Source organism: Beta vulgaris, chromosome 6, assembly GCF_026745355.1.
Source record: "Beta vulgaris subsp. vulgaris cultivar EL10 chromosome 6, EL10.2, whole genome shotgun sequence".
Classification (NCBI taxonomy): Eukaryota; Viridiplantae; Streptophyta; class Magnoliopsida; order Caryophyllales; family Amaranthaceae; genus Beta; species Beta vulgaris.
Window position 1 is genome coordinate 67056990 of NC_079207.1, and position 12332 is coordinate 67069321.

Below are 12332 nucleotides of genomic sequence, written 5' to 3' on the forward strand. Positions count from 1 at the left end.
TAGAGGTGATCATGGGCCGCGCTTTGGCCAAAAAAAGTGGCCCGTTTCGATCCAAAGCCACGAGCCGAGCCAAGTTTCGGGCCAAAAAATCTACGCCAAAGCCCGGTATTTCGGGTCGGATCTAGCGGACTTTTTGGGATATTTTCGGGTTGGGATGAAATTTGGCCTATTTTTCCAAATCTAAGTTACACGTAGTCCGAATTTTTCACCCAAAAAATCGGGTTGGGTCCGACCATGGGCCGAAAAAACGTGCCCAAAATCCACCCAAATCGGACCGGACCGGACTAATCACATGTACTTCATATAAGTAAAAAAACAAAGTTAATTAAGATAAGTTTATTCAAGCGAATATAAGTTGAAAAGGACGAGCCCATTGTTTTGACTACTTTTTCCGTCACTTATAGGGGAAGTAGTCTCATTCACTCTCATACTCTCATTGTTAGTTTGTTACCACAACTTCGAAGATGTACACAATGATGGAAACTAGGGAAGAGTGGTGGACTTATTATGAAAAAATTTCATTCATTCATTATAACAGTGGAGATTTCTACATATTTTTAATACACTAAAATATCTAGATTTAGATTTGTTACAAAGATTTTTTACAATATTTTTCTAGAGTACATTACTACTTGATTTTTTTACTTAGTACAAGATATTTCTAGACTACTTCATACATTAGATTTTCGGTTTTTTCACCAGGTACCCCTGTGGTTTTTCAAAATTCATGGGGTACCCCTGGTTTTAAAAAAATGCACAAGGTACCTTTATTGTTTCAATAAAATGCACCAAATGCCCTTAATGACTAACGATGTTAAGTTTCCGTTAGTCATTAACCCTCATTAACCCTCTAATCCTAATTAACCCTCTAACCTAACACTTGAACCCTAATCCTAACCTCCTAACACCTCACCCCTACCTTAACCATCCAACCACCTCCTCCCCCCACCCACGCAGCCCCCACCCTTCCTCCCTCCACCCTTCACCCACCACTCCCGTCGAATTGCCCCTCTCCACCCCCACCACCCCCGTCGAATTCCCCCTCCCCACCCCATCGAAATCTGTTGATGGTCTGCTGTTCTTAGACTCTCAATCTCTCTCTCCTCCTTCATCATTGATAATTTCGAAAATGATTTCAAAAATAATTTCGAAAAAGGATTTCAAAACTGATTTCAAAAATGATATCGAAAATTGAATTTGTAAACTGACTTTGAAAATAATTGCTAAAATTGTTCGTTGGTCGTGGTCTGAGCGGCGATAGGTAATGAGCGGTGGTGGGTGACGCTAGAGTAACGGTGTGGTGCGTGGTGAGGTTTTAAGAAGGAGGGTGGTCTTATGGTGGGCTGGGGAGGTGGGTTTCAGGGAAGAGTGGGGAAAATCGACAGGGGAGTAGGGTTTCAGGGGAGGGGGGGGTGCTAGGGGAGGGGATACGCCGGCGGTGGGGTGGGGGAGGGGAGATGTTGCCGGGAGGGGTATGATGTCGGGGTGGGGGTGGGGTGGGGTGGGGGTGGGGGTGGGTTGGGTGGTGGTTGTGGGGTTAGGGTTTCAAGTTATGGAGTTAGGGTTTAGTTAGTTAATTAGGGCTTAATTAGTGTTTAATTAGGGTGAGAGGAGTTAATTAACCCTAATGACTAACAAAAACTTGACACCGTTAGTCATTAAGGGTATTTGGTGCATTTAACTTAAATATTAAGGGTACCTTGTGCATTTTTTTAAAACCAGGGGTACACCATGAATTTTGAAAAACCACAGGGGTACCTGGTGAAAGAACCCTTAGATTTTCTCCTATATTTTACATTACTCGCCTCTTTATCACACAAGACCTTCGAAGAGGGATGTGATGTTTGTGGTTGACAAAGTTTAAAAGAAACTCTCCTTGTGGAAAACAAAATTTTTCTCCCGAGCCAGACGACTCACTCTTATCAGATCAACCATAAGCTCCATAGCCTCTTATTACATGCAGGCGGCATATCTTCCCAAATTCACGTTAAATGAGCTTGATAAAACTTGTAACAATTTCCTTTTGGGGAAACAAAGGGGGAAAACCAACTACACTTAGTGGGTTAGGCTCATACTTTTCTCCCCAAATCAAGAGGTGGACTTGGAATTAGGAGTCATTGTGATCTAAATATAGCCTTGATGGCCAAGCTTAGATGGAAAATATTGTATGTGGAGGATAATATCAAGACTTGTTATCTATGGATTGTAATAGGCTTTATGTCATGACTATTTAATTTATGAAACTCCGTAACTCATAAAAAAAAAAAGTATGAAAGTAGTTTGGATCAACTCTAAAAATAAAATGAAGGAACAAAGAATACAAAACAGGTTTTGAAATTCTTCATCTACTCAAACAATACAAGAGCTGCATGCACTTGAAGAGTTTACCTTCCATTTGTATACTATTCTGTTTTTCTTAATCTACTAGGACGAAAAACCCTACTAAACTCGGATTTTTCATAGTTACACCTCGTCTTATTTATTAAGTGAAACCTTTGGTAGTAGTACTGAAAGGATAAAAGAATCAGTCCGTTTTATGTGCAACACGCCACACGAAATCCAAACCGTATCTGCAAGAATCAAAACTGGTGGGACTTGAATTAAACCGGTGGGTTAATCTTGGCAGTTGTTTAGATTTCTTAGAGTCATTGAGGACTTAAATGTCGAACAAATACTATATCTATACGAAATTTGGAGAACAATTTATCAGAGAACTAAAGGAGAAATAATAATGAGTGTAATTTACAGGGTACTCTCTTGCTGCAGACTGCAGATCAGGTTAATTAGCATGACTGTGAGTGATATCAGGAGCCATTTCTCCATGCTTCCTGCAAGAGTCTATATCTAACGACATCTCTGCCACCTTTCCCCTTGGGCATCCAGTCAGTTTTCGATGAGGCGGGTTCAATGCATGTGTTCTGAACATTGATCAAAGCTAGTGGTACACTCAGCTTATCAAGATCATCATCACTGTTATGTGATTTTCTAAGTAATGATGACCCATTTTTCTTCTGAGATTGACTGCTTGAATCTCCTAACAAACCCAAGAACAATGTAGCTGGAAGAGGTGAGTATACTACAGGTTTTGCATCGTATGGGAAGCTCTTAACAGTACAATCTTTTGAAGTCTCATGAGAATCCTGTGTTGAGGAAGATTAACACAGCCGAAAACTAATGAGTGGAGAAAGAAATTCAGATAACAATAGAGAAGTTTTTCACTGATAAAGAAGCAAAAAACTAACCTCAGAATCCAAAGATTCAAGAACTTCATCTGTAATAGAATTTGGAGAGAAATCATCTGGTTCAAAATTGGTGAAGACCCTTTTGATAAGAGATCCTCCGAATATAGGACATACCTGAAAGTTGTAGTAACCAAAAGATTTTAGAAGAATATTTTTTAGCTGATAACAAGAGTACCTACTAGTGATTTTTCTGAAGTAAAATTTCTTAGTAATACAGGAACTGAGAGGAGGATATATAATAACTAATGGCGATTAATAAGGTGATCGGAGCAAGTATTTTGAGACAGACGAGTAAATTTCCTGCTCTTTTGGTGCAGGAGATGGAATCATGGAGCAAGCCCGGTATATGCAAAACAAGTTATGGTTATTTTGCTCACCTCCTTTCTTGTGGTGGCATCAGAAAGCATTCCAAGTGGAAGCATCATGAGATCACCCAATGCATTAAGTAGATGGAAGGCCTTGACAGAAGCTTCTTCATTGGAGTCATCCTGATGTTTAGCTGGCTCATCTTCTTCAAGACCAAAGAAGTCACTGAGCCATTTCGACCAGCTTCCAACCTAATTAAAGAAGAATAAATTAAGCAATAGTGTCCATGTCATTTTCTCATTCTGTAAAAACTTGGAGCAAAGATAACAAGAGGTAAAATAATGTAAATTACTAACAGCATTCTTAAGCTGAGCACCAGCACCAAAACTTGATTTTCCTGCAGGAATGGGAAGAACTTTAAGTTCACTGATGGGATCGGACATTGGATCAGTTGGCATCTCTTCTTCTGAGTCTCGAAGAATGGCATTAAACATCGCAACATCTAGTCTGTCTACCAACTGTTCCATTACCTGGTAAGCAAAAATGTCACTAGGTAACAATGGAGAGAAATGGCTCACTTTAAGTAGTTACAGCTAAACCTATGTTACTCGGACCCTTCATGTTACCTCAAGTACTTGTGTCCGACCCTCAAGTCAAGAGCTCAGACAGGAGTAGCTGAGTCTTAGTAACACAGCAACTAACATATGATTAAGATATATGTGATAGTTCTTTCTCTGCTTAGCTGCAGAGAGGAGGCTTTAAGACTTATCATGCTCGTTCGTTTCAAACTCTGATCTCTGATACAACTCACAGGCAACTCTACTAGTTTAGCTTGACGATGTGTATGGGGGATCTGGTTTTGATATTATTGAAAATCAATGGAAACAGAGAAACAAAGTACCATTTTTGACAACATTGGCAAGCAACCACAATCATGACCACCAGCTCGAATGGGACAAAGCCGTTCACAAGCATCCTGGAAGGCTTTCTTCCAAAGGTCTGTAGAAAAACTCCCTTGCTCTTGATCCCCTAAACCATATTTCCATCTCTGAGTTTTTCTTGTGGTTAGCCTCTTCCCTTTCTTTTTCTTTGTTGGTTGCATATGGGGTGTAAAACTCTAGTAACACATAAAATAAGAGAAATAATCATGTTATAAGAACTAAGAAGAAAATTAATGACATAAATGCAGTGAGAAATCAGAAGGAATTAGGCAAAACCTGCCACCATAAGCCCTCAACAATCCGAAAGAAGATCCAGGCTTCGACCTTCTCTAATGCCATGATGAACGTACGTGGGTCTTCCCAATCACCCAAGCTATCTATTGAGTCGTTTAAGGGAGTTTTCTTCTCTGACTTCTTTCTCCCAGATTTAGTCTCAGTAGTGCTACTTGGTTCAGCCGGAGGAGGAATCTCTTCGGTAATCTGGCTCACCATAGCTCTCAGTATTATAGCATTTGATAACCAAAAAGTTAACCTGTTTATTAGAGAAACAAAGTCCCAAAACAAGGAATGTATTATTATATTAACTAGCATACAAGTTCAGTCCAAAGTAGGTAGTAGAAAGATCATATGGTCGCTAACATCCTCTTAGCTGTCAAAACTTCATCTCATGGGAATGCTAATGACAGATTGACTTTGTGGTTAACATCTGAAAAACACTTATCTATAAACTTACATGAACACCTTAGTATTTATCTGAATTTATATGATCATCTTGACTAGCAGTCAAGTTCAATCCAAATAGAGTAGAAGAAAGATCATGCGGTTCCTAACATCCTACAAAACGTTTATCTGAACTTAACGGAGCTTATCACTTATCTGAACTTGTCAAAACTTATTTTAGATACTAATTGAAATTGGGTAGCCCTTAACTAATTTGAACTTAATCCAGCTTATCAAGTATCTGAACTCATCAAAACTTATTTTAGTCATTAATTGTAACTTAATGGTACTTATCTGACCTATATATCTTTCCAAAACTTCTTATCTTAAGGTGAAAAGAAAGAACAGAACTGTTGAAACCAAATGAATGTACAACTTGAAATTCAGAGGAATCATGATGCTTAGAATATTTCACATGGTTAACTTCATACCTTGGAACATCATTTCCACAAGCCTTAGAAACCATAACAAGTCCTGAAACAATGGTCCTAGCAGAACTTGCTCTGTTAGCTTGTGATTCCGCTCTACAAACATGTCGATAAAACCTTGAAAGCCTTCGAGCTGGTGCGTGGACTTTCCTTTTGGAATTCAGATGCTCAGCTACTACTGAGTACACTCCAATCTCAAGTGCAGCAGCTTCTCTCAACTCTTCCTCAAGCATCTTTATTTTTGACTCAAATTCAGCTTTATTGTCAGATTTTACATTCTTCTTATCTTTCTTATCGCTTTTTTCTTGACTTTTTGTGTCAACTTGTACTTCTTTTACAGAACTTTCTTCCTTCGACTTGTCAAATAAATGCAAAGGAATTGGAGGACCGCTTGCTCTTGGAGAATCAGTAGGAAGTCTGACAGATTTTATGTGCTTTAACTTATCACCAAGACCATGTAAATCAAGCCCTTTTTTGCCAAATTTTAGAGTACTGATGCTTCTAGAGGTCTGTTTTCTGGTTTTTGCAACTTCTGAGAATTTGCCAAACACATTACTGCTCTCTGAGCTTTTTCTGCCTGATCCCCAATCATCCTCCCCACTTTGCACATGTTCTTTGTTCTCTATCGATCTTCTGCCATCATTTTCGGTTTCCTTTACCTCTGGAGCACCCACTAGGTCCGAGTTTAGACCCACCTGAAATTTTGAGGTTTGAGCTCATGATGCAATTTTCCTCTATATTAATCAAGCAGCACAATAAACTTTGTTGTCTCTTTATATGATGTAACAACATGATTCACATAGCCTTTCAGTGTATGATAAAATATGGTTTATGCATTAAATTAATGATTCAACAAATGCAATGTCATTTTCGAGTCTTTTTCACCTTAAAAAGTATACGTTTCAGGATAGATAAACTCAAATAAGAGCTGTAGTTTAGTTCAGATACGGGCCATAAGTTCAGACAAGAGGAATCTGATCAAGCGAAAAGAATAAAGCCCTGAAAATACACTTGGTTTTGTATTCCATTGCATGGTCATGGGATGAACTTATTTACTATTAGAAGAAATTACACATAATTGGCACTGCATACATAATAATCAGAATAAAAACTACTCTGGCATCTTTTTTCATTCGAAAACTTAAAAACATAATGCATACTTCCACTGTTTTCTAATACAAGCAATATTATGACATTATTAGGCCAAAAAGTTCATATAAAGATCAGGTGAAAAGAACGCATCAGAAATTATATTTTTCCTCATCCATTGGATGATCATGCTTAATATACAAGGAAATTGATGGTCATGGAGTGTATTAACCATCACGAATAATGCAGAAGAAAAAAGACATCAAAATAGCATATTACCTACATGGGTACATATACAGCAGAATAAACAGCTATTTTGCTATCTTTTTGCATTGAGAAAACTAGAAAGCTGAATGTATGTAACAGTAAAAATACGTACATTGACAAAGTTAAGCATTTCATCGACCTGAAACGACGAACTCCCAGCCTGAAAACTCATAGACCTCGAAGAAATCGAGGTACCCTCATCATCATCAGTCAAAGAAGTGAACTCAGAATCATCATCACATTGCTCACTCATCATTCTTAAAACAGATTCAATCCCTTCGTTATCAAAAGGTTGGATTTGAACATAAAGAAGGGGCTGACTACTAGTACCTTTAGAAACCTTTTTAGTAATAATAATTGGAGTAATTATAGTCTGGACATCTCTGATAATCCCATATTCTGCAAGATTAATTACAGCAGTTCCCAAAAGTTGACCTTTAACTGCTTTATCTTTTTTTGGCTCATACAAATGAAACTCTAAGCTATTCTTCTGAAAACTTTGGTTGTGTTTCCCTGTTAATGTGACAGGAAGTTTAAAGAACTCGTTGAACTCGATTTTTCCATCGTCGAAACCATTAAGAGAAGGAACTCCTGGAGGTAAAAACCCGGAATTTTGATCACCATTTTCCCATTGGATTAGTACTGTTTGTACTGAACATAATGCTACTGAAGGTGGCCAAGGTTTGATTTCTAAAATGCTAACAATGTAGTCTACTTGTAAAGAAATTCCTTTTTTCTTCTTTTTTCCTAGCACCATTATGATTTTAAAGCACCAAAAATTAGTGGGAAGTAAAAGTGAGAAGAAATTTAGGGGATGAAAATGAGTACAGAATCAAGAAAATGTACTAGAAAAACAGATCAAAAAGTCAAAAAAGTTGTAGTATTGGAAGAAAAATTGTAAGAAACTGCTATGATCTAAGACTTTTTTGGAGGGAATGAAATGAAAATGCCGTTATCAACGGAAACAATTGTGCCTTCCCACATCAATGATGATAAAATATGCTCAAATCATGCATCATCCGTATAACAAAGTTCAGTGCACGTACCCCTCTACCATTTCAGTTTGACTCCCTAAAATTATAAAAGAATATGGTATATTAAAATAAAGGTTGTGGAATCTATGGTCAAAAAATTGTAGTGGTTTGTCATATTCAATGACATTACATGATGTATTATAATGTCTAAAGTATCTCAAAAGTGAGTAACTCGGGACACACCATGAGTTGTTACATGTCCGTTACATTTAGTAAGCGATGAGTAATTATTATCATCAATTTATATATGTTGTTACTTTGGTATATATATATATAGTACTTGAAATGTAGATACAAAATCAAGTATGTTTTACATATTAAAATTTCGAAAAAAAAATTGTCAAAAATAACGGTATAATATTTGAATTAATGGATTATTGTACAAGTTCAAACAAAACATTGAATAGAAATTGAAGAGGACTGCCACCTTATATAATTGATTGGTCTGTCCAATTTAAGTCCTTTCATGTTAGATCTGGCTATAAATACGACTGTTGAGACAATGACTTTTCTTGGATTGTTGTTGAATTAAGCTAAACAATCAAGTTTTGATCAGATGTTGCTATGCTCATTCACTCAACCACTAATGAAACTTCTTTGATAATTCCATAAAACTTATGTCAGTTTGCCAGAGTGTCTCATGGAGCATATGATCATAAATCTTTACAACAGCTTTTGCAATGTACAACTTTGAATAGTAACCATTTAAGAAAAATAACCATTCTTGCAAACTTGAGCTTGCAAATTCAAAGATGTTGTAGCATATGAAATTGGGATGCACAATGCACATTAGCATAGTGCAATCAACCACATATTCAGAGCTATCAGTGCAGGAGATGATCCATATGAAGACACCTGAGTATCGCGCTCCCAACTAGTACTTATCGATTAACAACCCTTTAAGCAACATAAAACTGCTAGATTCAACGTCGTCTAGAGATAAATCAAACCATGAAGCATGATCTGTTAATTGTCACAACAGTGCAATGCAAAAGGACTAAATCCAAAACTAATTAACAAAATAAACGCAACAAATGAATATTTTATACCTCACAAATAATACCCATATGTTGCACTTGATGTTACGAAGGAAGTGTACGCTCGTGTTGCAGCAAGCTCGTGATCGATCTATACTAATGGATACTCATGACCCTTAAGTGAAAGTGGTTGAGGACTTGTTAGATTGTCAAGCACATGCCAAAAGCTAGCCTAAGGGAAAAAAAAAAAAAAGTGGTGGTCCAGATGAGATCTAAGCTAGCTGGGTACTAATGGATCCGGGTGGCACCGGCCCGTTATCCGTCCACTGACAGGAGCGAGAAGTTCTCGTTGCTCTGTGAAACCAGCCTCACGCAGTGCCCTCTGCTCTAGGACCCAAGAGACTCAAGCCTTCGCCTAAGACCCATGGATCAACTCCCAACTTGGACAGGGCAGGCCAGCATAAAGCCAGCCCAAGACCCGACCCAGCTATCTGGATCCGTGTTCCACCACTTTGTTGTCCCCACTTGGGTCACAAGCTCGCGTTACCAAGCTCGACATTAAGGATTGCTGTGCTACTGCTATATTAACTGAAATAATATGATGAAATTCTTCGATATGGGACAAAATCATCTCATTTTTCTAGCTTCTTCGTGAAGTTGCATATTTGGCTCAATTTTCTGCAAAGACGTTTACAATTTTCTCCTCTCGATTAGAATTTTATTAATCTCTAGACTACATTGTTTCCTAGTTTATACTCTTTTTTATCTCACAATTAACTCAAATTTTCCAAGTTGTCTTTCTAATGAGGTATATGATAGTGTCCTTTTCAACAAGTCCTCTGCTAATTTTCCCAAATTATGTCTCTAATTGATCAGCAAATTAGCAGTAGTAGTGAGTTGGGAAACCTTTAGCCATTTTATGATCTTTGGTGATCTAGGAAGGATATTTTTTGTGAAACGAGTGACTTGCGATCAGCGCGAGTGGTGCGCCCGCACCAAGTAAAGGTGCGCCCGCACCAGGTCAGGTGCGCCCGCACCAGGTCAGGTGCGCCCGCACCAGGGAGGGGTGCGCCCGCACCAGGTCAGGTGCGCCCGCACCAGGGAGGGGTGCGCCCGCACACTCGTCACGACGGATTTTCAGTTGTTGAGGCAGAAGCAAATGGTGCGCCCGCACATTTGTCGGTGCGCCCGCACCAGAGCGGTGCGCCCGCACCAAAAGGTGGTGCGCCCGCACCTATCGGGAATTCGGTTTTTCCCGGTTTTCTGTTTCTCGTTTAATGAAGGGTTTAAATAGTGCCCTAATTGTACGCTTAGTTTTCAACCACAAATTAGAGAGAGAGATTAGAGAGAAACACAATAGAGGAGATTAGAGAGAGTCTTTGAGATTCAATATCATTGAATCTTGCCTATTGTACTTGTAATCATCTCGTTCATAGTGAAACAATCTTTTCCCCTGCCTTGAGGACGTAGCTATCAAATTGATAGTGAACCTCGTTAAATCTTGTGTGTTCTTTATTCGCTTTCTTGAGTTTATTGCTTTGATAATCGCTTCCGTTGCAACAAACTTGGTATCTAGAGCTTGAGATTAAAATCAGCGTTAGGGTTTTGGGAAGATGAATACGATGAACTCAAAGATTGATAAGTTTACGGGGAGGAACAGTTTTGGGCTATGGCAGATAAAGATGCGCGCTTTGTTGAAGCAACAAGGCATCTGGAAACCTCTTGTCAAGAGTGACAAGAGTGGAGCGGCTGGAGGCCCTAGTGAGGCCGAATTGGAGGCGATGGAGGAGAAGGCTCACTCCACGATTTTGCTGTGCTTGGCAGACGATGTGATCACAGAGTTGCAGATGAGATCACTGCGGCAGGTCTGTGGGCGAAGTTGGAGAGTCTCTACATGACGAAGTCACTCACCAACAAGTTGCTTTTGAAGCAACGGCTGTTTGCCTTGCGTATGCAAGGAGGTACGTCTCTAAGAGATCATTTAGATCAACTTAATACTATTTTACTTGATTTGCGTAATATAGATGTTAAGATTGAGGATGAAGATGCTGCTTTGATTTTGCTTGTTTCACTTCCACATTCATATGAGAACTTTGTTGAGTCATTTGTTGTTGGGAGAGAGACTGTGACCCTAGAGGAGGTGAAGTCAGCACTTTTTACTAGGGAGTTGCGCCAGAAGGCGGCAACGACTGAGAGTGGTGGAGATTCAGGGGCTGGGTTGGTGGTGAACTCGGCTAAGGGGAAGGGTCCTAAGAAGAAGAAAAATTCTAAGGGTAAAGAGACCAATCCTAGGAATGTCTGTCACTATTGCAAAGAACCTGGCCATTGGAAGAATAAATGTCCCAAGAATCCTAAAGCTTCCAATGCTAACATTGCACAACAGGATACGAAATATGACTCCGAAGAGGACCTAGCATTAGCTGCTTGATATGCCTAGTCCGTCTGATCGTTGGATTTTAGATTCGGGGTGTTCTTACCATATGTGTCCAAATCGTGATTGGTTTACTTCTTATGAGTCTTGTGATGGTGGTAATGTTACTATGGGTAATGATGCTGCTTGTAAGGTTGTAGGAAGGGGTTCCATCAAGATAAAGACTTTGGGGGGTGAGATTCGTACATTGATGAATGTTAGACATGTTCCACAGTTAAAGAAAAATCTGATTTCTCTGGGTGTCTTAGATGAAGGAGGGTTTACTTTTTCTGGCTCGGATGGGGAACTATGTGTGTGGAAAGGTTCGAAGTGGTGCTTAAGAGCACTAAGTTGGGTACTCTGTATGTGTTCAAGGTACTACTCTGACTGGTTCTGCTAATGTTGCATCTACAAGTTCTGAGGAGATGACTAAGTTGTGGCATAGACGACTTGGGCATATGGGTGAGCGAGGGATGCAGATATTATCCAAGATGAACCTTCTTTGTGGCCACAAGGTGAAGAACCTTGAGTTTTGTGAGCACTGTGTGTTGGGTAAGCAACACAGGACTAAGTTTGGGAAGGGGCTGCACATAACTAAGGCGACGCTGGATTATATTCACTCAGATTGCTGGGGGCCTGCTCGGGTAGAAGGTATAGGAGGATTCAGTTATTTTGTGACTTTTATTGATGATTTCTCCAGGTACTGTTGGCTTTATTGTTTAAAGCATAAGGGAGAGGCTTTTAAGACTTTTGTGCAATGGAAAGTCTTAGTGGAAAATCAGACAGGAAAGAAGGTTAAGAGGCTACGTACGGATAATGGTTTAGAATTTGTTAATGATGAGTTCAATGAGCTTTGCAGGGACGCAGGGATAGTGAGACATCGCACTGTCAGGAAAACACCACAGCAGAATGGTGTTG

General features: G+C 39.3%; 1 protein-coding gene across 1 annotated transcript; it reads right to left on the minus strand.

Moving 5' to 3' along the window:
* Window positions 1-2595: 2595 nt before the first annotated feature.
* On the minus strand, window positions 2596-8197 carry LOC104897609 (hypothetical protein). Its single transcript, XM_010684533.3, has 8 exons — window positions 7106-8197; window positions 5641-6332; window positions 4766-5021; window positions 4450-4665; window positions 3905-4078; window positions 3620-3799; window positions 3243-3356; window positions 2596-3140 (listed from the first exon to the last, which is right to left on the minus strand). The coding sequence occupies exons 1-8, from the start codon at window positions 7748-7750 to the stop codon at window positions 2805-2807; spliced, it is 2613 nt and encodes an 870-aa protein (XP_010682835.2). The 5' UTR covers window positions 7751-8197; the 3' UTR covers window positions 2596-2804.
* Window positions 8198-12332: the final 4135 nt, after the last annotated feature.

What these genes read in the sequence shown, in the direction of transcription:
- LOC104897609 (XM_010684533.3), bottom strand. Translation starts at nt 7,750, where the DNA reads ATGGTGCTAGGAAAAAAGAAGAAAAAAGGAATTTCTTTACAAGTAGAC. An exon ending in GTGCTCAGCTTAAGAATGCT is followed by an intron (nt 3,800 to 3,904) that starts GTTAGTAATTTA and finishes TTCTTTAATTAG; the next exon opens with GTTGGAAGCTGGTCGAAATG. An exon ending in ATGCCACCACAAGAAAGGAG is followed by an intron (nt 3,357 to 3,619) that starts GTGAGCAAAATA and finishes TACAACTTTCAG; the next exon opens with GTATGTCCTATATTCGGAGG.